Source organism: Stegodyphus dumicola, chromosome 4, assembly GCF_044657685.1.
Source record: "Stegodyphus dumicola isolate Sdum_Otavi_A_Nest chromosome 4, ASM4465768v1".
NCBI classification, from domain to species: domain Eukaryota; kingdom Metazoa; phylum Arthropoda; class Arachnida; order Araneae; family Eresidae; genus Stegodyphus; species Stegodyphus dumicola.
The window spans coordinates 236,955,816-236,982,136 of NC_140771.1; the positions used below are offsets into that span (position 1 = coordinate 236,955,816).

The following is a 26,321-nucleotide window of genomic DNA, read 5'->3' on the forward strand; positions in this document are numbered from 1 at the left end:
CTTTATGTAACAAGTTTGGAATACATGAGGGAAGCATCATATTTTGTTTTCTTGATAATTATGAGCAAGTTTGTAATTTGTAAGGTACTAATTTTATATACTAACTAGTTTGGAATACACGAAGAAAATATCATATTTTGTTTTTTTTGATAATTATATGCAGTTTTGTTATCTGTAAGTTACTAACTTTATATAACAAGTTTGGAATACTTGAACGAAGCATCATATCATTTTCATTATATTTTGCTTCGTAAATAAATCTCATAATAAATAAAAACTTATTAATAACTGAAAAGACTTTAATTAATTTTATGTTTACATTAATTTGTAACATTCATTTAAAAGCAGTAGCATTATTATTTCGTTCAATTTCATACTCTTATCTTTCCCGAGAAATGTAAGTCGTCTTTTGTCCTTTTCACGTAGAATTTTTCAATTAGCTACATTTACACATTATCGTGATGACGTAAATTTATCTGTAGTGGTTTTTTTTTTTTTTTTTGCTTCCAAGAGAAACTGAAGTGCTAAGGAAATAAACGTTTGCTGCTCCGAAATACGATAGACACATGCAAGATGTTATTTCCCAGAACTTATCTAATAGCCGTAATCATTCATTTTGTCCCATGGGATTTTTTACACATTTCAGATGTTTCATTTACATATATATTGCATTTCGTAAAAGTATCTCTCTTCCTAAACTAGCAGTTACGTGATCAAACATGAAGGCTCTTATCCTTTTATGCGCTGTTACTCTGGCTTTTGCCAGCGAGGGTAAGGTCATATTAAGTTTTATTTCTTAAATATATGAAAAATAATGTTAATTTTCTACCAAAAAATTCTAATAAATGTGCTGAACTTTAATTTTAATGCGATTGAAAAAATGAGCGTAATTGCATGAAAAAGAAATTTTTTTATTTATTAATTGAAAAACTTAAACTAAACTTATATATAATATTTAAAACACATAACAGGAAGAGAATATTTTTATAGGTATTTTGAGGTTGATGAACTGGTTCACTCGAATCTACTTTAATTTCTTGATTAACAATAATTAAATGTTTAGTTGCATTTTCGCTAACCAAAGAATACTTTGTAAAGATATTTAAAACGTTTTCATGACAAAGTTTTGCTCAAAATACGTCCTTAAACTTTCAATATCAACTTGAACTCTTTGCTTATAATTACTTCGAATTCACGAATTTTAAATCAAAATGACATTTGTTTTTATGCATATTTAGCTTATGATTGCACTTCAAAATATCATTTCGGGCAGATATATAATTCCTTTTCCAATTATTCTGCATTATGTATATTACATAGAATACTAGTATTAAGTTGTAAGAGGCAAGACATAGTAGGAATATTTGGAAAGGTGAGTGCTGAAATGATTTATGTTCTGAGGATGTAGTTATTTTTATTTTTGAATTTTATGAAAATATGCTAAAGCTTCTTTATAAAATACATGTACTTATTTTGTTACGTTTTAAGAGAATTGTCTTGAGAATCTTGATTTTGAGTTAAAAATCTGAAAACGTTTGTCTCAAAGCAGAAGTCAGTAAAGATAGATAATGATATTTTTGTATTAAACATCATTAAAAGAATTTTTTAAATTAATAGTTCGGAAAGCAAACTGGTAAGCACACATTTTTGCATACAAGCTGAACTCAGTATACAATTTAACAACGTGTTAACCAGTTGTATAAAAATGTGCAAATTTAAAATTTAAAATTTCTTAAGTAAGATTTTTAATTATTAATAATTTTGATATACAAAGTGATTTTTATTCAAACATAAACTGTAGAGAAAAATATTCATTAAAATTACCGATAAATAACAAAGTTAAAATTTTTAGTGATAATCAAGTAGGATCGATTTTATTTTGCTTGTTTCGTATGAATGATATTATGCTTTCATAATGATATGTTATTATGATGTATATTATTCATGCTAATATGTTGAAAATTCTTAAGTATAAGAAAATTTGTGTTTATTATTCATTAATCTTTATTCTAAAATAAGTTACATTTTTACGGTTAACTAATTCAAATCTTCGTAATCGTAGAAGAGTGTTTGTTGGAAGGCTTTTTGCTCCGTCTGACTTTTAAATTGGTAACAGCACAAACCGAGGTAAAAGTTAAAATGTCTGATGTATATACCACATGACTTCCTTGTACGATCTATTAAATTATACACATATTTTGCTGTATTTCATTTAAACGTATTCCCTCGAATTTCTTTAGAGATATATTTCTCATTCAATTAATTTCAGCTCTGTCTTCGGAGCAAAACAAAAATACATGAAAACTTAACATCTTCATTAAAAATTGTAAAATACAGGAAAACATAAAACACCAAATACAATTAAAAAAAATTTATAAATAAAATTGGAGTTTGTACGCAAAAACAAGCAATTCGACCAGTGGGCAAGAAAGCAGATTTTTCGGTGCATAAAACTGAAACTTTACTTTTGATCCCACTCTGCAAAAAGATATTGAAGGTGTAAGAAATTCTATTCACTATTCTGCTGAGCCTCAAATGTAAATAAATGGCGGTTTGTTAGGCTTAACTCGCGGATTAAACTTTTAAATTGTTGATGATTCTACAAATATTGCAAGCAGATTAACTAAAGGCAAAAAAACCTTAGCCGGAACATAAAAGCCATATAATTCAATCACGTTTAAAGCAACAAAAGCACAATTTGCCAACATATAAGAATAAAAAAAATCTAAGCTCAGCAAGCCAGGTGGCAGAGGGTTCTTCTTAGTTCTTATTTTAGTAATACAGCGTTGAATTATTTCGTGGAGCTACAGCTCCTGGTAAATTTTTAGCAAGATCGCTGCAATATTTCTACCTACTATTATTTGGTATCTTTTTGCAGCATTATGCGCAAAAATTTTTAGACCAAATAGGTCTTACGTCTCATTACTTGTTAGCTTTACAATTTCTGTTTCAATTATATATATTTATTTATATACTACTGGTGCAGCCAATTGCAACGGAAAAGAGAGGTGCATAACTACATGTTACAGCCGTCCCATACACAAAATTTCGATGTTCTAGGGCTATTTGTTCTTGAGTTATTCAAAGTACATACATACGTACAGGAAAAAAAAACTCTTTTTAATTCATTTTAGAATCCATTTTGGCAAAAAAGTCCTTTATTCTGTCTGGTTGTACAAATATTACGCAAAAACACCGTTCAAATGGTTCTGAGAGCGGTCGAAATGGATTTATTCGTTGAAATACGGCACCAGGAACTCTTCGCGATTACAATACTTCCTTTACTTCGTACAAGGAAGTAAAAAATATTACTATAGCTAATTAAAAATGTTTCTAAAGAAATATCTTTCTCTAACTCCAATAGGCATACATACTTCTCATCGCTTTTTATTATACCAATCAAGTTACCAGATATTTCATTAGTGTTCTATTTTACTTCATTTTCTTAAAGGGTGATTGTAGAAAGAGAGCCAGGGGTTTTCTTTTGAAGTAATAATAAGACTGTAATAAAGAGATGTTCAATGTATTTCTACAGCAACTTGATCTTCCTGGATCTGGTTGTCTAGAGTTAATTCCATGAAATCGGACATTGTCAATGTCCAATAAAAGGTTAGTCTTTTGGTAAATTACATCAAATACTTAAGGGATTTAAGGTGAGAAATGAAAAATGTTAATTTTCAAAGAGGATTTACCCCATTGCTCGACGTACTCCAAACTTTAACCACTCCAGAAGTGAAAGAGAATGGTCAGTTGCACTAGTATCTAACCTGGATTACTAATCAAGAATGGTCTTCATATAAGTCTAAGGTTTACCTAAGCAACAGACTCTTAGCAAAAATATCATGATTTTAATGTAGTTATTCTTTTGGAGAATGTCGATCTGTTTACTTTAAAATCTGTTTTCTTTTCACGATTTAACTAGATCCATGTTTCATCGTGAATCAAATTGAGAAATGGGTCTAGACAATAAAGTTGAAAAATGAGTATAGACTTATAAGGTATTTTCTTTTTGCTTTTCTTCGTGGTGTAATAGGAAGCATACTGACTCGTGTTCGGGAGGTACGGTGTTCAAATCCCGGTGAGGGCAGTGCACATTTTTCAAGTCTCCAGCATCAAAAACCCTAATGATTTTACATTACATTTCATCCACTGAAAGGTTGGTGACCATCGTCCACCAAACTTTCAATGGCGCCGAACTGAAAGGTTGGTGGACGATAATTCGCCACTACCAGAATTTGGCGACTGGATCTTCTAATTCCCAGTCACCATTTAAAAGGGAGAGCATATAAGGTATTTTCTCCCATCTTTCAACACGCTTTCGTAGAGTAACTGGAAGCATACTCGACGCGTATTCAACAAGTCCAGTGCTCGAGTCTCGACGAAGGCACTGCACATTTTTCCTGCTTCAAAAAGAACCTTATGATTCTATAGACTCATTTGTGGAAAATTAAGATCTTTAGTGTTATCTATTTCGGGTTGCTAAACAGCGGAAATTAAGTTCAGTGGGGCGCTCTGTGATGAATTACAGCAAGGCTAATAGTATTTTATTTATTAAGTGTTAAATATGAAGTCTTGAAGCATTCTTTTTTCAATTGCGATAAAGTAATAAGGATCACGTATAATATAGGTGAATTATCATTGCATTTCTCTTTCGTTCTTGTCAAAATATTCGTCGAGTATTTTCTCCCATTCTTACAAAAGAGCCAGTAATAGGGGCATATCTCGCATTGACCGCCTTATCTTGTACTGATCTTAACACTGAAGTCTCTTTGAAAATGATCTTTCTTCGAAAACGATTCTCCAGATTGTGAATATGTTGTATATATCACTACTAACATTTAATGGCTCTTATCCTTCTCCCTTTGAGCACACAACACGCATACTAAAAGAAAGGATTTCTCACTTCTTGAGAAAATAAAGTTTCACAAGAAATCTTCCAAAACATAAGCTGTAAAATTTGGTAGTTACGTATTAACGCAACTACCTTGATACACTATGAAAATTTTTTGTAGATGAAAAGGTAAAAATTATTTATCGGATTGCAACTTCGTGACTTTTGGGAATTTTTTTTTTAATATGATCAAACTATCGATATTTACCGTAAGTCGGAAAACATTATCAACATATTAAAAAAAATATTACAAATTTTAATGTAAAATTTTCAAGTAAGGATTATATGATTCAATAAAAAATAAAATAACTGTATATTTCGTGAAATCTTTCTCTATTATTTAGCCTTGTTCCCATGTACACAGCGATCAGTTTTCGCTCAAAAAAAAAAAAAAAAAAAAAAAAAAATCAAATAATTATCCAAACTGGGCCGTGAGCACTGTCTACCTAGCAAACGCACATCATAATTGTTTCTTTTGGCAAATTTGCTGCAAAATATTGCTTTCTGGAGAACGTTCCATTATTGGAACTTCCATTACTGGAGAAATCCTGAAGGAATATTTTTAAATTGAGTTGAAGTAAAACATATGAAAGTTTATCTATAAAAATGGTTGAAACTTGGAATACAAAACAAGAGGGCATACGACGGCTTTGTTGAAGCAAGGTTACGCATATGCTTGCCAGTGTTTGGCGGCTTCTACTAAGGTGCGTGCATTAATACGCTAGTACCCATAAATTTATACTAGTTTTAAAAATAACTTAAATCTGCAATGAAAATGACCCTTAGCAGATTTCATCTAATACAAGAAGAACTGTTGCTGAAAGATAAACTTTGTCTATAATAAAAGCATAACAGAATTAAAATTGTTAATGTAGTTAAATATCTCACTCCTGTAATGGCAAATTTAAAACTATTAGAATAATTTTTTCATCGATTCCTCGAAAAACAACTTCTTCAGAACTGAAAGAAGTTATCCAGCTAGTAACCAATATGAATGTTAATGGTCCAAATCTGACCTACTGAACTTTATGTGCAATATGATTTTAAAAAATCTATTTGAAATTAAGTAACTAAGTAAAGATAATAAGTGTATATTAATTTAATGCCACAAATCACAAGAGATTTTCTGAATTAAATAAAATTTGTAGCTAAATAAATTTAACAATAAAAATCTTCTTCCACTGGTTAATTAGATTTTCTAGGGACGTTTCATTTTCATATGTGTTCACTACTGTAAACAAGACTAAAAAAATTCGGTTTAGTATGAATATTCAAAATGGACTATTTAACGCGGAACAGGAAATAGCAGATTCTGCTTATTTGTTTCCTGTCCCTTGCTGATTGATTAATTGACTAAGTGGCATCATTGATTTACAAAAATAAATAAATAAATAAATAAAAATATTCTTCTCTATCTATGCCCAAGTGAAAAGTTAACGATATATTCCATAGCTGTTTCCACGTCTCGCCAGAAGATGGCGCCAGTAGCTCTCTTCTTTTCCTTTGCTTAACTTTTTTAATATTTATCTGTTGGTATAGCGTGAGTACACGCTTCCCTTTCTTCATTTTTGCTCCATTTCTCAAACTTCCACACCATTTACTTGGATTAGAGTGCAGAATCAAAAGATTTTACAGTGTTTTTCGGCAACAGTAATAGTTTATTTAAAATGTTTTAAGCTAAAATGCCAAACATTGTTCGTTGTAGAATTAGAAAGTCTAAAAATCTTTTAGCATAATTAGTTTGTACATGTATTTTATTTTGTGCTTTAAATAGCTAGAATTTTTTCATTTTTTTAAAATCTTTTAATTTCATTTTTTTTTTCATTTTACAGTAATGTATGATTTGAATTATTTTGTATTATTTTTAAAATTTTTTCGATGACTGAATTCACATTGGAGCACAATTTTGACTCTTTGAGATGAGGAGTAAAATCTTTTTTAAAGGATTTTGAGATTAGTTTTTTAATTTCACTTAAACTGTCAAGAAGGACGAAACGTGTGTTCAGTACTTCTTAATTGTTCAATTACAATGTTTTAAATAATTAACCACAGATGAAATTTTGATTAAATTTTTTTTTCAAAAAATCTTTAATTGATTCAAAATGCTTTATTAGTTTCACACTGTTTTATTAATCTAAACTGAAGTTAGAAAGTTTCTTAAATTTTTAGGATAGTATAATATTTATTAAAAAAATTATTTTTGGTAAATATATTAATCCATATTTCTCTCTGCAGATTTCTGTCCTGAAAACGAGCATTTCGAACAATGCGGGACTGCTTGCCCAGACAACTGCAAAAACTATCGGGACACTTTGAGACCATGTGTTCTAATGTGCGTTTCTGGATGCTTCTGCGATAAAGGATTCGTCAGAGGTGAAGACGGTCGCTGTATAAAGCCCGAAAGTTGCCCAAGTCAAGCAGAAAGTATGAATGAAAAATCTTTCTTATATATGCTTCTAATTCAATGATTTTATTTCAACTCATAATTTAAAGGCCTAGAGGTAGTTCGCAAGATTTCAGCTCATAATCTCAAAGGTTAGAAACAGTTTGCAAGGAGATTTCCACTCATAATATCAAGGGTTAAAATAGTTGCAAAACGATTTCAGGTCATAATATCAAGGGCTGGAAATAGTTCGCAAGAAGATTTCCTCCCATAATATCAACGGTTAGAAATGGTTTGCAAGAAGATTTCAGCTCTTCAAGGGTTGGAAATAGATTGTAAAAAGATTTCAGTTCTTCAAGGGCTGGAAATAGCTTGTAAAAAGATTTCAGCTCTTCAAAGGTTGAAAATAGTTTATAAAAAGATTTCAGCTCATAACATCAAGGCTTAGAAGTCGCTTGCAAAAAGACTGCTTTTGAGTTTCCGAAAAGTAAAATAAATTACTGCTTCCCCTCTATCACTGACAAAATTCAGAAAGAAATTGATAGAAGATTGGAGAAAAATACATTTTATAAACATGCTTATTTTAAAGCAACAGAATGTTAATGTACTTTAGAGAAAAATTTTCATAAAAATAAAAAATTGTGAGTCTATGCTCACATCTGAGCTTAACTGATAATGCTAAATATAATTTGTAACTATTAGAATTAACTAAATTTTTACTATTAGAATTAACTATTACAAACAATCAAAATATAAAATGAAAAATACTTAAAATTAATTACATAAAATATTTTATCTCGCTAATTCGTTTATAGGGTAGATAACAATTCGTTTATAGGGTAGATAGCTGTTTAAACTTAGAAAATTCTCATTCATCTAATCTTTAGTAAAATTATACTCTATTTTTAATCTCCTTTCTTTGCAAATTTTAAATTGGATTCCTATTTTTCAATGTACAGTGGAAATGATAACGTGCTTTATTACTTTGGTTTCTCATGAGCGTTTTTCTGAAAAAGAATTAACTTTGCATGTTTTACGATATCAATTAAAAATGGACTAATGTTTTAGGTGTGAAATGTCATTCTAATAAGATGATAAGTTATAAGTTAGCTTTAATCTGATATATATCAACAGTTTTGATCAACATTTGATAAGTTAGCTTTAATCTGATATATATCAACAGTTTTGATCAACATTTGATAAGTTAGCTTTAATCTGATATATATTAACATTTGTTGACGTGAAGTGAGTGACTTCAGCATAAAGGAATCGTCTGTGATGTCTTGTCTGATTGTAATGCCAGATAGATTCAGGAATACTTTCATTGAGTTTTGGACTTTTACAAAAGTATCAATAGAGCGATTTTGTTAAAACAATGAAAAAAATATTTTATTAAGAATTAATAATGAAAGAATAAAATAAGAATGAAAAAAATATCTTATTAAGATCTCGAGAAGGCAAAATGCGTTTGAAAATTTTAATCAATAGTTGAAAAAAAAGCAAATAAATTTGATGCTTAGTAATTACCAAAATGCTTTTGGGATTTGGTTTAAGAGAGGGGAAGATAATAGTTATACATTTTAAAATTTCAAATTACCCTTTGTGTTCATATAGATTTTTTTAATTCAAAACTAAAATGATCTGCAGGCTGAATTTGACCGTTATTAAAGCTAACGAGTCAATCACTTATTATTACTTACTTCGTAAATCATGTTTTGATACATTTGTACCATAGAATCTATAGTGTGGCAATATAGAAAGTCCGATAGAGGATGCAAATCTCATATCAGTGCAGGTGATAAGTTGATTTAAAATGTCCAACATCAGGTTTCACCCAGTTCAACATACTTATGTAAAATATGAAAAAAAAAAACTTTATAAGGTATTTTCTCCTTCCTTTTGGCATGTTTTTGTGGCGTAACGCTAGCACACTCGGCGCGAGAGGTCCAGGTTCAAGTCCACGTGAGGGCATTGCTTATTTTTCCTGTCTTTTGCTTCAAAATAACCTAATGACTTTACAGTGGCGTCCGAACTAAAAGAAGGCGGATGAGGATTGTTCACCACCAGGATTTGGCGATTGGCTCTCCTAATCCCCAGTTACCCTTCAAAAGGAGGAAGGGGAAGTATATAAGGTATTTACTTCCGCCTTTCGGCATGCCTTCCTGGTGTAGCGGTAGCTCACTTGGCGCGTATTCGAAAAGTCCAGGTTCAAATCCCGGCGAGAGCATTGCTCATTTTTCATGTCTTCTGCTTCAAAATAACCTAATGGCTCTACAACTTTTAAAAGTGCTTTAAATTTAATAGTATTATTTTACCACAAATTTAGTAAACATAACAGTGGAGGCCTAACTTGTACCATGCTCCAACTAAACTAGCATATTGTTACAAGGAAGTGTAATTGAGCTGAAAAATGAAATGCTAGATTTTTGAAATTATAATATTTTATGCCTTAGATAATAAATATATGTATAAAAATAACCTGCTTCGCTACGATATCAAGTGATCTCTTTTAGCTATTATACCAAGAACCCCAATTCCCCGTACACTTTCGATTATCGTTACCCTTAAGGGTTTGTAATATTTTGATAATATGGATTTTGTGTATCATTTTGGTCAGGAAGGGAAACCGTTAAATGGTTTTATATCCGATACAACTCGTAACCCTTTTTTTTATTTTTAGCCCCAGAGGCAGAACACTTTTATCCCGTTTTAATTTTAACTGAAGCCCCCCTTTTAAAGTTTCCATAAAAAGGATTGTAATATATAATTTTGCTAAGGAAGAAAAGCAATTACAGGTTACGTCCCAACACACCTGAAAGCCCTTTTTTTCGATCATCGAACCATTGGCCCTGTGAAACTACCTTACAAACTTTTTTGCAATCACAGTTTTTATATACTGTGCTGTTAATTTTACCATACAGAATTTTTAAAGGATTATATAGGTTTAAAATGAGATGTATAGTGAAAAAACTGATAACAATAATGATACATTTATAATGAATGACAAAAAACATGTTAGATCTTCTCTTGATCTGTTTACAAGGAAAATGTATATGACTGATCACAACAGAAGAATTTTAAAAGTGGTACTTAGATATTTTCTGGAATATATATCCAGGAAAAGTAAGCATTTTTTAATATTTATTTTACAGTTATTTTTCTAAGATCATAAAATTATAATATTAAGGTTATTGTATTAAGTTTACTAGCAGCTTCGCTGCCAGCCTTCGTCTGTCTTTTAAATTACCGGAAAAATGGCTGAAGGGAACACCAAACGTTAAATTCAAAAACTGCGTAGAATTATACTCTGCAGAACAACTTCATAAAAAAACTTATTACGTATAACAAAAATACAATGAAATAAGCAATATCCCTTAATACAAATATTAATTATCCTAATAAATAAATTAACCAACTTCCTTTTGCAAAATCTTATGAACTCAAATGGTATAAAGGAGGTTTGTTTCCTAAAAAAATCCCTCAAAACTTTTCAATATCTTAAAGACAGTGAAATGAGCAATAAATAACATAAAAGAATACAAAAAATAAAAAATTCTGAAAAGCAAAGTATAATTAATGATATTTTATCTTATAGTTTCAAGAGAAAAAAATTACAGTGAAACAAGCTAAATCCCTTAATACAAATATTAATTATATTAATAAAAAATTAACCAACTTTCCGTTGAAGAAAAAAAATCATGCAAAACTTTTCAATATCTTACAAAAGTGAAATAAGCAAAAAATAACACGAAAGAAACTAAAAAAAAAAAAAAATCCGCGCAGAATTGTATTCTGCAGAACAACTTTATCAAAAAAATATCAATAAATATGTATTATATATATAAAAAAATGACAATGCAATATGCCAATCTCTTAAAAGCAGTGACATATGAAATACGATGAAAAATTGTTGCCAAACCCATGTTTCTAAAAGAATGAAACTATTCAAAATGATGCGATTTCGTCAAAAATCTATCAACAACAATAAGAAAGGAAAATTGTTGCCAAAATCACATTTTTAAAGATGTGAGATGTGAGAAGTGTACTCAGAAGCTTCATTTAAAATATTTTTTAAAAATAAAAAATATTATCATTTTTCCAAAATTCTTTTTGTAAAAGCAGTCGCAAGGATGAAAGTTTAACGTGTCCGAAAATCAAAGAAAAATAAACCGTACATTTAAAAAAATAAGCGTTTTTAGAAAAAATCCCGTTGAAAAGGTGTTAGGCTCACTTTGTTAAATAAATTCGTATTGAATTGATTTATTGTAACACGAAATTTATTTTGAGTTCGTAAAATAGCTAAGTGCCTACGTTACATGACGATGTGAAAATGGAGTGTGTAGAGTAAAATCTCGCTTTCCTATAGCCCATTTATGTCTCAAAATGACGCGATTTCGTCCCAAAACATAAAATAAAAAAATTCGAATTCGAATTTCGAAAAGATCGCTTCGAGGTGCACTGGCTCTTGTCTAGATGCACATATGTACCAAATTTCGTAGCTGTGGGTCAAGCGAAGCGCAGCGCGAACGAAAGACACGCACACACACAGACTGACTCTTTCTTTTATTATATACAGAGATATCACTCCTCTTTTTTCCCCCCGTATTTCTAACACATGAGAAGCGCCTGGCTCTTGGATATTCTCAGCACGACTTGGGTTCTCATCTGAGTCTGCCTCATATGAGATATACTCCCCTTCTTTACTTTTTTGATAAATATTCTTCATCAGAAAAATCAGATACGGCAAGATCGGATCCATCAGAAAGAAGCTCAAGCAGAACAAATGCTTCCTCCGCAGAAAGTTTTCTTAGAACTACTTCACTGTAACTTACAAAACTCAAATACTTAACTTTCACATTCTTTCCAAAGATAAATGTTTCGAGTCTGAAACTGGCTTTAGAAATATTTCTAAGGTCAAACAAAATATTTCTGCTGCCCTTTTAACAACTGTTAACATTAATTTCGAAACCCGCCTACTACCCAGGAAAAACATTTTTCTTGTAGTCTCTTATCTGAAAATTACAAAGAAGGTATTTTTAACGCCAGACGACAGTTTTGAAATTGACGAGTTTGTCTTAGGCTAAAGGGTACATTGGTAGATAAAAATTTAATTTGACAGAGACGAATGTGAAGCTTGACTGGAGGAAGTAAACGATAAGATGAAACTGAAATACTCTTATTCATTCCTAGCACAGCGTCAATAAATTCCCCATCATCCCATGAACAAAATATTGTTACGAATTTTCTACATATATGGATAATTTTGGTGAAATTGTTGCATTTTTCTGTATGATAAATGTAACACGAAAAACTTAAGAGAAATGATATTTTGCTGGAAAAATAAGAATTCAGGGGTAAGTTTATTTAACATTGAGTAACATAACTCGTTCATTTGGCGAGATACAGCCAAGCTGGCAACAGTTTTGGCAACTAATTTTTGTTGACAAATTTGGTGAGAAATCGCTAAAAGTCGCCAGACTTGGCGACCATTTGACGAAATTTTGGTCCTATCCCTGTATAAGTGTAATGGATATTGTAATTCTAATTGATTACTATGTTAGCTGTAATCGTATCCGGCCCTCATATGTCTTCCAGTAATTTCGAGAGGCAGAAAGTTCTAGAGATTTCTCGGCGGCCGGAAAAAACAATAAGAACATCAATTTTTCAGTGGTTAGTTGTTCAGCTCAGAGCGACTTTCGAGTACTGAGATACCCGTGAATGCTTTTTCTTCAAGATGTGCATTATATTGTGTTTAACGTTCCTAATATGAAGTGTAAGCACTAATTGTGCTGCTGATATTGTGAAGAGCTGTATGAACATTTTAGAGCTGTGAATTGGTTGTTTGGTAAAATAAATAAATCAAGCTATCATCGGTTTTGTATGCACTCAGTCTATTACAAATCCGTATTTAACAATAACAACAAACCCGTAACAATATTTATTCATAAACAACTTGCAAAGTAATCATAAACAACTGTAACATACTACATTGCAAACAATTATAATAAAAAAATTAAAAAAAAAAAAACTCTCTCACCCCGCAGAGTAGAGAAGGAGAAGCCCGGTGTACCATCTGTCGGAAAGGTACTCTCAGCATGGACGCTGGTATAATATTATTATGAAATGCCCAGCCGCGGTAAGATATCTTCCTCGCAAGACAGGTTTAGGGTTGTCAGAAAATGGCAAGGGAAAGCAGGGTTGCAGATTTAGCGCGTAATCGCCCGTTTGGCGATTAATTAGCAATATATCATAGACAGATGGAGAACATTCTAGAACGAATTCTTACCGGTTTGGCTCAGAATGTTCTCAAAGGCAGGCCAACAGCTATATAAGCCCTGCCTGTAGGAGGAATGTAGTGTATCGCGAGTTAGTGCATCGCGAGTGTCTATCCTCAGTTGCATAGTGAGTGTATCGTCGAATTTTATCTTGAGTGTTTTGAGCTCCGAATGCGATCGATCTAGTCGGGAGCTGTACTTTAGTGTTTAGCCGTGAAGCTGTCTTCACCGTTATGGCCTGAAGACTGTGTTGCTGATTTTTTTCAGCGCGTTTGTCGTAGTTCTTCGACGACTGTAAACGTGATTTTGGAACTATCCTGAGTAATACTGGCTAAATAAAGTGTGTTTTGATTTTTCTTCAAGTATTGTCATCAATCACTCAAAATCCGCAAACCAGTAGAACGCAACAATATATATATATTCTGGTCTTAGAATCGTATAGATAATCTACTTTTAATTATCAGTTTTGATTGATATGCCGTAAATATCAGCATATTTACATCATATATTTGTAGATTTTGGATACTCCCGTCCAATATAATTGATCAATCTTCAAATATGATGCCTTTGAATAAGACAAATTAATTTGACAACTGCAAAATATTGAGTATTCATGTGGTAGTCCTACCATTTAGTGTCAAAAGAAAGCAATGAAACTCAAGATTACAGATTTTGGTGTAAAAAAATGAGCATTTTTTAAGAGGTTAAAAGGTTGCCAAATTTTTGATATATTTTGTATACAGGTGCCATTTAAAGGGTTAAATAAATTAATTGCTTTTACAAACATCAAGTAAAATTTATAAGTAATTTTCTCATGATTTTTATAGATTGTAAATTAAGCCAAAAATAATTAATGCCTGTGTTTCTATCATTAGTTGCCTGTCCTGCAAACCAGCATTTCGAGAGATGCGGGACTGCTTGCCCTGACACTTGCAAAAATTACCGGGATACTGCAAGGCCATGTGTTCTGATGTGCGTTCCTGGATGTGTCTGTGATAAAGGACTCGTCAAAGCTGAAGACGGTAGCTGTATAAAGCCAGAAAGCTGCCCAAGTCAAGCAAAACGTAAGAACGAAAAATCTTTCATTTATACTTTTCTGTTGGAAATTATGATTTAAATTCAGTTTTAATGGCTATGAATAGTTTTCAAGATGAATTACTCACAGGCTTTAAGAAGCTAAGTGGGTTAAATAATTCAGGATTCTACCCTAATATGCGATCTGCAAAGGTCGGTCAAAACTTAATGCACAACTCACTGAAGTCCGGTAATGATAAGCACTATGTAAATGAAATCACGTATTGGGAGCGGTCATATTATAAGCTCCTCTTTCAAGGAGGGCATGAAAATCTTTTGCACATGCTCCAAGTGTCAAGAACATCAGGCGTCTGCCGAGCACATATTAGGCTGCTTGGCCCTCTCTAGGGAGGATATTTACCCCGACCCCCTCCTTGTGCTCGACGCTCTTATAGTTAACGGTCTTTTGGACCTTGTCTGACTTCGTCAGAAACCGGAGGAAAAGCAGCAGCAACAACAACAAATGAAATTCTCCGGGTAGAAGCATTTGCTTTTACTACCTAACCCACATCTAATTTATATTTCATTTTCTTGCAAACAAACCGTAACTAATGAGCAACATAACATTATGCCAACTTGCAGTTATCGACTTCCTCTACAAATCTGGGAATAAATCAGTAATCGCAATGAATTCCTGTTGCCAATAAATAGGCACAACACAGTAACTCTAGGTAATCTGTGCAGATAGCTGTAGAGGTGCAGCTGTAGATGGTAACTGAAACAGAAGTTTTATAGCTATAGATGGTAACTGAAATAGAAGTTTTATAGCTGTAGATGGTAACTGAAACAGAAGTTTTATAGCTGTAGATGGTAACTGAAACATCCAGAACCAGCCACGGTCGGGTAGATAGTCAAAAGTCATAACTGATAAAAACGCATCAACAACTGGGGAACACATTCAAAATGACAGATGAATCAGCACGAAACAGATCACGAAAAGCACAGATGTGGTAAAAGTAATTCCAATCCAGCGATTGGAATACCAAGAAATTTCTCTTCACTGTGTTGAATGGCTCTCGACAAATGAAACGATGCAAGTTAGGAAGAATGTACGTGACGATCTTCAGCGAAGTTTCTCTAGGGATTGTTCAGATTACTTTCAGAGAGCCATCACGTGTGAGAAAACCTGACTGTTTCGTGAGAATAGACGATAGTCGATGTAAAGGAAGTGCATTCTATCACGGATACAAAGATGGTTGTAGTGCAGTAAAGAAAATAGATCATACAAGTATATTGTGACATTTTCAAGAGACGGAAGAGCCAGGGATTCTATTTGTAAATTTTCAGTTCCCGTTTGCAACTAACAATAGATTGTGCGTAACTGTTTGATTTACCTTTGTATGACGTCTATAGAAATCTAGGAATGCTTAGTCTCTATTCTGAAATTTCTGTAATTTTATTTCAGAATAAAAATCAGGAAAATATAACATTTTCTGTTAAATTAAAGAATTTTAAAGCAAATTACAACAAAGAATATGATTAACTTCAAACCAGAATTATTACGAAATTATTAGTTTACTCGGTAGAAACCATATACCATGCATTAAAAACGTTCGTATCGCTGGAAAAAAAGGCTAATTGTTGCTAATTACTAGCTAAACCCGTGAAACGACACTGACCTCTTTAAAATCACATATTTTTCTCTTTTGCTCAGCTGGTCGTGCAAACGGCTGGTGTATGAAAGAATAATTTTGTATACTAAAGTTTTAGGATTTATTCTTATTTTTCTGAAATATTACTTAGTTTGCTTTACATTTTTCATACTGCACCACTGTGGAATCTGGAATGATCTATGTAAGCCGGACTAAGCTAGGTTTTGCAATATCTTGCTTCAGGATTCTATAAAACGAATTTCATCACGAGTTCTTGAATTAAACATTTCTGTTTTTGTTGTTGTGTTATTGAATCAGAGACGTTTTTGTTTGTTTAATTTCAGCGGAAACGAGAATTTTAATTTGTTTTATGTTTTTAATTTGTTTTATATTTTTGTTTCACGTTTCAGCTCTTGTGCAGAACTGTCACGATAAACCCGATCCTGGAATGTGTTTGGCATATGTACCTAGTTGGTATTATGACAAGGAAACAGGAACATGTCAAAAATTCATTTATGGAGGATGTCAAGGCAATGGCAACAGATACGCTACAGAAGAGGAATGCTTGGAGAAATGCAAAGGTGTGTTTAATCAATCTCTTACTAGTATACATCCACACATTAATTATTACAATCGACTCACGTCTAACCAAGTTGCGGATTAAATGGGCCTTGTCTCAAAAAACTTTTTTTTTAAAAAAAAGGTTTGTTTATTGCAGAAAGAAGATTACTGGCGCAAGCTAATAGTTCAAAACAATAATAAATACAAAATTAATAAACGAAATAAATACTTGCAAACACGATAAGGAAGCACAAAGCCAACCAAACAAAAATGCACATTAATATTACTACATAAAATGTGCTAAGTAAATACGCAAAAAAAAAAAAAAATCTGAAATGTTTCAGATTTTAAATTACGTCCAAAGGGGCGTTTTTTAACATTTTGTGTGTTACCTTTCTTTATTAAATATCATGTTCATCGCACTTAAACCATAAGATCCAGTGCAACAGCAATATCGCAAAATAGTTTTAAAACGAGCCTATCTTTAGAATTTCCGATACAGAGACTCACGCGCTGGAGATAAAAATGTTTTTTCTGCACAACGTTGCCATTGCTCGCTTTGAAATCCTTGAGTTTGTTAATCAAAAATTCGTCAAAATTTTAAAAGATAGGAAATCGATCATAAAACAAATTTCAAATTTCAAATTTGGTCTTCCACATGCTCATATTCGTTGGAGGATTACGTTATTCAAAATTCGATGACTCTATGTACCGTTGTTTTATCACAATACGAGAAATATACATACATTTATGCAGATTTTTCATTATTTAATTTCTTCAAATATAATGCAGGACTCTAACATTTTGTGGCAACAGTTTGAAAAGTGAACCGAGTCCGACGCAAAATGCCAAAACGAAACTAATAGTCCTTCGGGATTCAAATCCCTTTGGACTAATAAAATATTATAACATTACAGAAATACGTAAAAACCAAAATACTATAAAACAACGCAATTATTTTAAAAAGAATAATAATAGTAAATATTTAGGTGCTTTAAATTAATACTATATAGTCAGACGCCTGTTAACTTTTAATTTTGTAAAAGTTAATTTATTTTTAGAATATGTTTACGTATCCTCTTAATTTCTTAAAATAAAACGATGGTTATTTGAAATAAGTAAAGAAGCTTCTGTATATGTGCCACCATATAAAACATTTGTGAGGTTTATCGATTTATTTTTAACTAATAGTTAAGTTGAATGGCTTTCCTATCACTCACCTTTCACCCACGCTTTTCATGCCAGAATGTAAATGAGATAGCGAGTGTTTATTCAAATTGAGATAGAAAGAAGTGTTATTTAAATAAAATTAAGAAACTGAAGTGAATTTCTCCCTTTTATTTAAGATAGTTTCTCAGATTTAAATATTTTCTCGATTTCAATTATATTCTACCATCCGAACCGTACTGTGAAATTAGTGGTAATGAAGACATTATGCAAATCGCATTTAAATTACTAAAATTTGTGAGTCTTTTCTTCGCATGAGGTTGCTTGAGCCAGTCACGCTGCCAATTTTGCTACCAAAGCCAATCGATGTTCCTGGATAAATAATTGCTATTAATAAATTTAAGTAGATAGCAAATGTGACCATGTAAGCTATGTTGCTCAATTTTATAGATCCTACAAGAGAAATCAAAGGTTTTTAAATCCTTCCATATATGATCTCATCTAACAATATATTCAGACCTATGTATTTGGCATGTGGCAAAATATTCATGTAAATTTGTGTAGTTTCGTGTGGATATTTCATATGAATTTATAAAATTTCAATATTATCAATCGAAATAATAATAACACTTTAAAAATTTCTATATTATTACTGGACAATGGGCAAGCAATCGCACTTTTGTACGGTATTTCATTTTGTCCATTTTCTGTCTGAATATTCCTGGACAGAAGCAATCATTCTGCTGTTTGTTAAAGACTAGGTCGATAATTTGATTCGTTCTAGAAAGATCAAACCTTACAGTTTCTCCAGCAATTTATCTAATCTTTTATTCGGTATAAGGCGAAACAGGGCTGGAATCGGTAAACACAGATTAAACTTCAGTAATTATTAAAATTTCAACTCGCCGTCCTCGAGTTCATTACGTCTATCTCGGTCAGTTTTATTCGAAGTAGCTCAGCAAGCGGAATAGCAATATAAAAAAATCTGATGTGTACACCACATGACTTCCTCGTACGGAATATTAAATTATACGCATTTTTCTTTCATTTCATTTAAACTTATTGGATTGAATTAAATATACTTCGCCGACAGCGCATAAAACACAATAGAATAAATGCATTCTTTAAAATTCACTCTAGCATTTGTTTCCCATAGCGACACTCTGGGGCTAGATTCACTTAACAGTATTAATAATTATATAACAGTTAACTTATATATTTCGTTCATATTATAACTATAATGCACAAAATTTATATCATTTAAAGAATAGAATTATCTAATCGTTGCCACATGTCTATTCAAATACTATAATAAAGGTAGAATTATGTATAAAAGAAATTACGCAAACAAAACAAAAAAGAAACGGTTTTTCACAGACGATTGAGTATTTCTCATTTAATTAATTCAGTTCTCACTTCCCGAGTAGGCAAAAATACATAAAAACTCGAAATATCTATATTAAAAATTACGAAGTAAATCTGAAACACTTATTTCCTCCAAAAAATTCCAGAAAGAATTAAGCATGATTTAATTGGCAATAATAAAAGAATGCGTTATCTTTGTTGTTGCGAAGCTAAGTTTCTCTAGATTGGCAACCAATCCACTAGTCTCCTGTTTCAAATGTAAACATCAATGGCCGCCATAAAAAAAGGCTTAGCGGCACTTAGACAACTTTAAAATTGTTAATAATTCTAAAAATATTGCACACAGATTTACTAAAGGCATAAAAACCTTAACCGGAAGATAAAAACAACATAATGCAATCATTTTTAAAGCAAAAAATGTAAAATTTACAAACATATAAGAGTAAAGAAACTGAGATCACCGAGCCGGGTAACAGAGTGGATATATATATAAATATATTTATATACGTTTGGTGCGGCCGATTGCAACCAAAATACGTGGTGCACATCTACATGTTATAGCAGTCCTATATACAAAATTTCAACGTTCTGAGGCTACTCGTTTTGGAGCTATGCGAGATACGTACGTACGTACATACGTTCGTACAGACGCCACGAAAAATTCTTTTCAGAATTAATTTTAATGCAGTTTTATAATTTTTTTGGAGGAAACGAGTCTTTTGTTCTGTCCTTCCGTACAGATATCACGCAAAAACATCGTTAAATTGCATTCGATATCGGTCAAAATGGATATTTTCTTTGAAATATGCTGCCTGAAACTTTTCGCGATTACAATACTTCCTTTTTACTTCGCACAAGGAAGTAATTAAACAGGTTTTAAGACAAGGTTACAGATTTCTTTATTTATTGTATTTTATAGATGTCACCTTGGCGCAAACCAAATCTGCTGGTGTGTGCGAATTACCAGCCGTCACTGGGCCTTGCCGAGCTTTGTTCCACAGATATTACTTTGATAGTGAATCAGGACAGTGCAAGAAGTTTGTCTACGGTGGCTGCAGAGGAAACGAAAACAACTTCAAGACATTGCGGGAATGTGAGCGAACTTGCGGCGCCGGAGGAGGTAAACTGCATGAATATTTCCATTTTAACATTATTTTTAGAAAACATTTTTTACATTATGAATTTTGGCATTTTAAAAAGCGTCCCTTAAAGTACTTTTAAAGAATAAAGCGTTGTAAATTTTACAAAAACTGTAACTGAAATTTAAGCTAATTCTTCCGTATAGTAATTCATTTGTATATGCAACTTTCTATGAATGAAGTATGTAAGGAGTCGTCTTAGGACATGCGATGCTTGCGGCGCATGCCTATAAATTTGAAGCAAGCAAAAAAAAAAAAAAAAAAAAAAAAAAAATCTGAAATGTTTTAGATTTTAAATTACGTCCAAAGGGGCGTTTTTTTAACGTTTTGAGTGTTACCTTTATTTATTAAATATCATGTTCTTTGCACTTAAACCATAAAATTCAGTTCAAGAGCAATATCGCAAAATAATGTTAAATTAAGCATATCTTTAGAATTTTCGATATACACAATCTCGCGAGCTGGAGATAAAAGTATTTTTTTTCTATATAACGTTGCCATTTCTCGCTTTTAAAGCATTGAGTTTGTAAATCAAAAATTCGTTAAAGTTTTACAAAATATAAAATCTATAATAAAACAAATTCCAAATTTGGGATTTCAGATGCCCATATTCGCAGTAGGATTTCGTCATTCAAAATTCGATGTCTCTATGTACCATTCTTTTATCACAATGCGAGAAATAGACAATCATTTATGCAGATTTTTCATTATTTAATTTCTTCAAATATAATGCAGGACTCTAACATTTTGTGGCAACAGTTTGAAAAGTGAACCGACGTTTATGAGTCCGATGCAAAATGCCAAAACGAAAGCAATAGTCCTTCGGGACTGAAATCCCTTTGGACTAAAAAAAAAAAAAAAAAAAAAAAAAAAAAAAGAATTATTTTTTATTAACTCAATCGAATAATAAAATCCTTATTTATATTATTATCTGTATTTAATTAGCCCTCGGAAGAGCTATTAATTTCTTTTTGGCATTTTCCGTTGATTCATAATAAATGTCGGTTCACTTTTCAAATTCTTGCCACCGAATATTATTCCCCTGTGTTATATTTAAAGAAATTAAATAATGACGAATCTGCATAAACGTGTATATGTTTCTCGCATTGTGATAAAACAACGGTACCTGGAGCCAACGGTAATTTTGAATAACGTAATCTTCCACCGAATAGGGGCATCTGGACACCCTAATTTGGAATTTGTTTTATGATCGATTTCATAATTTGTAACACTTTAACGAAATTTTGATTGAAGAACCTAACAATTTCAAAGCGAGCAATGACAACACTACGTACAGGGGAAAAATTATCTCCAGCGCGCGAGACTGTGTATTGGAACATCTAAAGATATGTTCCTTTTAAAATTCTCTTGCGGTATTGTCGTTGAATTGAATTTTATGGCTTAAGTGCGAAGAACATGATATTTAATAAATAAAGGTAACACACAAAGCGTTAAAAAAAGCCCCTTTGAGCGTAATGTATCTTTATTTATTTTTTTTATTATTATTTGCATTGCACTGAATCACCGATTTCTTTTAGAATCAGAAATTTAAAGCAAGATGAACTGCACGCCGCTGTATCTCCTCTAATTTCTAAAAGGTGCTAGTTTTCCCCTTGCCAAATCCCCCACGATCACCAAGAGCCACCAGAATGGGATAGAGTAGCAGAGCCCATCTGGACTATACCATTTACAGAATATCCTTACAGCACGGCACCGAGACGCCATTTGGAACAATAGCTAGCAGATACAGGGGCTACGATTCATAGGAAGTGTTCAAAGGTTCCACATTCACACTTATGCGGTCGCTCACCAATCGCCGAGCGGTTATGACCGCTGAATACTGGGAGTTCCACTCGGGTTCTGACCTATGCAAACGGAGCGGGTGCAGAGTTAGTTTTGGAAGTTATCCCGATATAAGGTGAAAAAAGCTAGTTTCCCTTAGGAAGTCCTCCATTAAAATATGCTTTCCCTTAGGCAGATAGCAGTCATGTGCTTTATGGTATTCATATATTTTAAACTAACCTTGCAGTGAGGCTTGCCTGACATCCACGATGTATTATGTATCTGGTTAGGTACATTTTACGGTATATTCTTACAACGGCTCTTCCATTAACATCAACTCCATGTTTGTCAACTCAGCGTTCCTTAAAAATGTACATTTACTGCACAACGTAGTAAACTTCAGTGAAGAAACCTTAGGTTTGAATTGCAGCGATGATGTTGTACATCGCCGCCTACCCGTTCCTTGTCCTCCTTTCGTATGTCAAATTAGAAGTGGGCAAAACCATATTTATTGGATCAGATCAGAACTACTCTACTCACTGTTTCTATTTTATGACTCATCGCTTGCTCACAATAGCCTTGATGAATAAGATCTTAAAGGGAGAATGAATCAAGAATGGTGACTAAGGTGGACCGAAAAGCGGAAAGAATCGAGAGAATCGTGGGATAAGGCGACTCAATCAAATCTCTAATTTTCTAAACTAGCTTCTTTGAACTTGTATTTTCCCTTAAAACTCATTTCTATATGGACGTATAAAATTCTAAATTAAAAGTTGCCATTAAATTAATAATTAAAAATTAATAAATAAATTAAAAAATTAATAAATAATAAAATTAATAATTAAAAATTAATAAATAAATTAAAAAATTAATAAATAATAAAATTAATAAATTAAAAGTTGCCATTAAATTAAAAGTTAAATTTTGTCATTTCCCAACTTTTTGAAGTTGGGAAATGACAAAATTTATGCTCACTTTTAGTATGGAAACATAAACATTCTTTCTTCCTTAAAATGGGAATCGAACTTGAATGGCCACTTCCTATAAAAGCTATCGGTGAGTGAAAGATCTACCTCTCTTTTTTAAAAAATCAGCTTTCGTTTCCTCAGTAAACGGAATCGGCTCTTTGAATCAATTCGTAAGCGATTTGCACATCTCTAGTAAGCATATTTCATATCAGGATTTTCTATCTCACTTCTAAATTTGCTCGTGAAATTTTGCGAAACTATGTCGTTAACTATTCATGAATTGCAAAAGCAAATGAAACGTTTTAACTGCTTTGTGATACTGTTTCCTGTAGAACTTGACTGCATTCTTTGCTCTGCAATTTAATATTGAAACTTTGAGGGAGAAAGAACTGAGAAATAATACTCACTTATAAGAATTATTAGCCCCAAAATGATGCTTAATAATAAAGCTAAAATGGCAAAAAAAGAAAATGGGTTAGCAGGAGTGAATGTAAAAGTAGACTGGGAGACTGCGAGCCCAGCGAGAGTTTAAAAAAGCTTAACAAACCCGCTTGGACCCGTTAAAATCTGAATTCATTCAAATATTAAAAAAATATTTTTAATTTTTTTTTTTCGAAATTATAGTTACGTCTTAATACTTAACGTACTACATCAGGCTAAAAAAAGTAAATTTTTTTGGATTAAATATAACTGTGCAAATCTTATCTTATTTAGTTCTGGGACTAGCTCTGGACCGTCCAGACTGCGACAAAGCCCCTGAGACTGGAGTATGCCGTGCTTACATACGTCGTTATTACTATGATCAGAAGGCCGGTATGTGCAAGACCTTCATCTATGGTGGATGTGGAGGAAACCGAAACAATTTCGTCACAGAAGAAGAATGCTACAACAAATGCGGTGGTAAGTAATAAAACCTTAATTTAAAAATGTGTGCAAAACTGTGAAGTCATTAAATTTATTTCAGAGCAAAACATGAAAAATAAGCTGTGCTCTCGTAGAGACGTGAATTCCGGATTTCCCAAGTGCTAGCCGAACTTGCTTCCAATTACACCGTGCAAGCACGCTGTAGGGAAAGAGGGATCTTTACAATTAAATTAATGAACATTTATGAAATTCCTTTTAGCTGCGAATTTTCGTACAGAGGACCAAACCCACAAGCCTTTAAAATTCAAAGTAAATGAATACGTCTGATATGTTAAACAAAATGAACTGGAAGCTTCTTTATTTTTGGGATAAAAGTCACATATTTCATCTTTCGGATGCCAGTGTTATTACTTGCAATAATTTGCCCTTCAATTTGGAATTAGTAGCAAGTTCCGAAGTCTTCTTGCGAAGTAATATCGTTAATGACGCCATCTCCACTCCCTTCCTTGAGGTATGCAAAAATTTATCTTCTCGTCACCAGCTGACTACTTTCTACTTTCACTTGAAGCACTATAAGTTCCATTACGTTCACCGCTGTAACAATAATAAGGTGGAATCAGTTACATTAAAACTTAAATTTTGCTTTCCCGTGCTAATTATTATGCTCAAATAACTGTCAATATAACTGAATTTATCATTAAACTGCAGAGAGGTACTTTCCTGAAGTATTTGAAGTTTACTTTACGCGAATTATTATTTTTTTTCATTAAAAACAATCGTTTGAACAGAGTGTTTTTTTAGAAGAGTAGAGTACTTTTATAAGGTATTTCTCCCGTCTTCTTAGCACGCCTTCGTGGTGTAATGGCCGGCACACTCGGCGCGTATTCGAGAGATCTGAGCTTCGATTTCCGGCGAGGGCACTGATCATTTTCACATCTCTAAGCATCAGAAATCCTAATGTCTCTACAGTGGCGCCCGAACTAGAAAGGTGGTGGATGATGATTCTCCACCACCAGGATTTGGTGATTGGGTCCCGTAATCACCAGTCGCCCTTTAAAAGGGGAAGTATATGAATTAGTTCTCCCGCCTTCTTACCATACCTTCGTGGTGTAATGGTCAGCACACTCGGCGGCGGCCATAGGTCTGAGGCTCGAGTCCCAGCTAGGGCAGAGCTTATTTTTCACGTCTCTCAGCATCAAAAATCTCTCTACAGTTTAACGTGCAGTACACTTTAAAACTGTTGCTTTTTCCCGAATACTATCTGTTCTAATTAAACATCATCTGTTCCAAGCTTTAGCCTCGATGTCAGCCTGCGATCAAGAAAAAGAGACAGGACCCTGCAAGGCCGCTTTCCGAAGATTTTATTACAACAAGCAGACGGGAGAATGCGAGCCTTTCATCTACGGTGGCTGTCAGGGAAATAGCAACAACTTCTTGGACAAGGAAGACTGTGAAGCTGTATGCAAAGGTAACTGAATGGTAGCTGTACATATAGACATATACATACATATACATACACACATATTTCTTATATATATGCGGCTTAAGTGTTCTTCGCCGATAGTTTATTCGTTGCTTACGTAACTGTAAATTGTTTTATTCCCCGTGCAGTGCAGTGCGTGGCGAATATTATGAGAAAGCTAAGCCGGAAAAATTAAAAATACAAGAGCACATACCTTTAACATTTAATAAATAAATTTAACATCTATATATAATACGAGTAGAATTCGGAAATATGCAACCGGCAACGATGAAAAAACAAATAAAATGAAATAAATTAATATCTTTATTATATGCAGCTTAAGTGTCTGTTTGTCGCCGATAGCTTATTGGTTGCTTGCGTAACTGTACTAGACAATGGGGGTGAAGTTGCCACCACACAGAGTTGCCGTTTCAATTGAGACGTAGACAATTTCCTGTAAAACTTGCTTTTGCTATGACCATCCATAAGTCTCAGGACCAAACGCTTAAGCGTGTTGGCATTTTTTTACCTCAGCCTGCATTTGGACACGGTCAACTTTATGTTGCCTGTTCAAGAGTTCGTGAAATAATGTAAAAAATGTAAAATTAAAAATACTGGATTGTCCTGAGCAAGGCGAGATTAAAAATGATAGAAAGATCTACGCAAGAAATGTTTTGTACAAAGAGATCTTTGACACGTGAATTAACATTTTATTATTTAAATCACCTTTATTTATTGAGCTAGCGGTGGCTCTTACGAAATGTACCGCCAGTGGTTTCCTTCTTTGCACTCTACTTT

At 32.7% G+C, this 26,321-nt stretch overlaps 1 protein-coding gene across 1 annotated transcript in view; it reads left to right on the top strand.

Annotated features, from left to right (window-relative positions):
- LOC118194880 (papilin-like) overlaps window positions 1-26,321 on the top strand; it is a 130,465-nt gene that overhangs the window by 100,055 nt on the left and 4,089 nt on the right. The window contains exons 6-12 of the mRNA XM_085814414.1: window positions 712-771; window positions 7,127-7,315; window positions 14,425-14,613; window positions 16,626-16,796; window positions 20,228-20,428; window positions 23,912-24,097; window positions 25,353-25,529. Coding sequence (XP_085670540.1) covers window positions 712-771; window positions 7,127-7,315; window positions 14,425-14,613; window positions 16,626-16,796; window positions 20,228-20,428; window positions 23,912-24,097; window positions 25,353-25,529 — 1,173 coding nt within the window. The remainder of the gene's footprint in view (window positions 1-711; window positions 772-7,126; window positions 7,316-14,424; window positions 14,614-16,625; window positions 16,797-20,227; window positions 20,429-23,911; window positions 24,098-25,352; window positions 25,530-26,321) is intronic.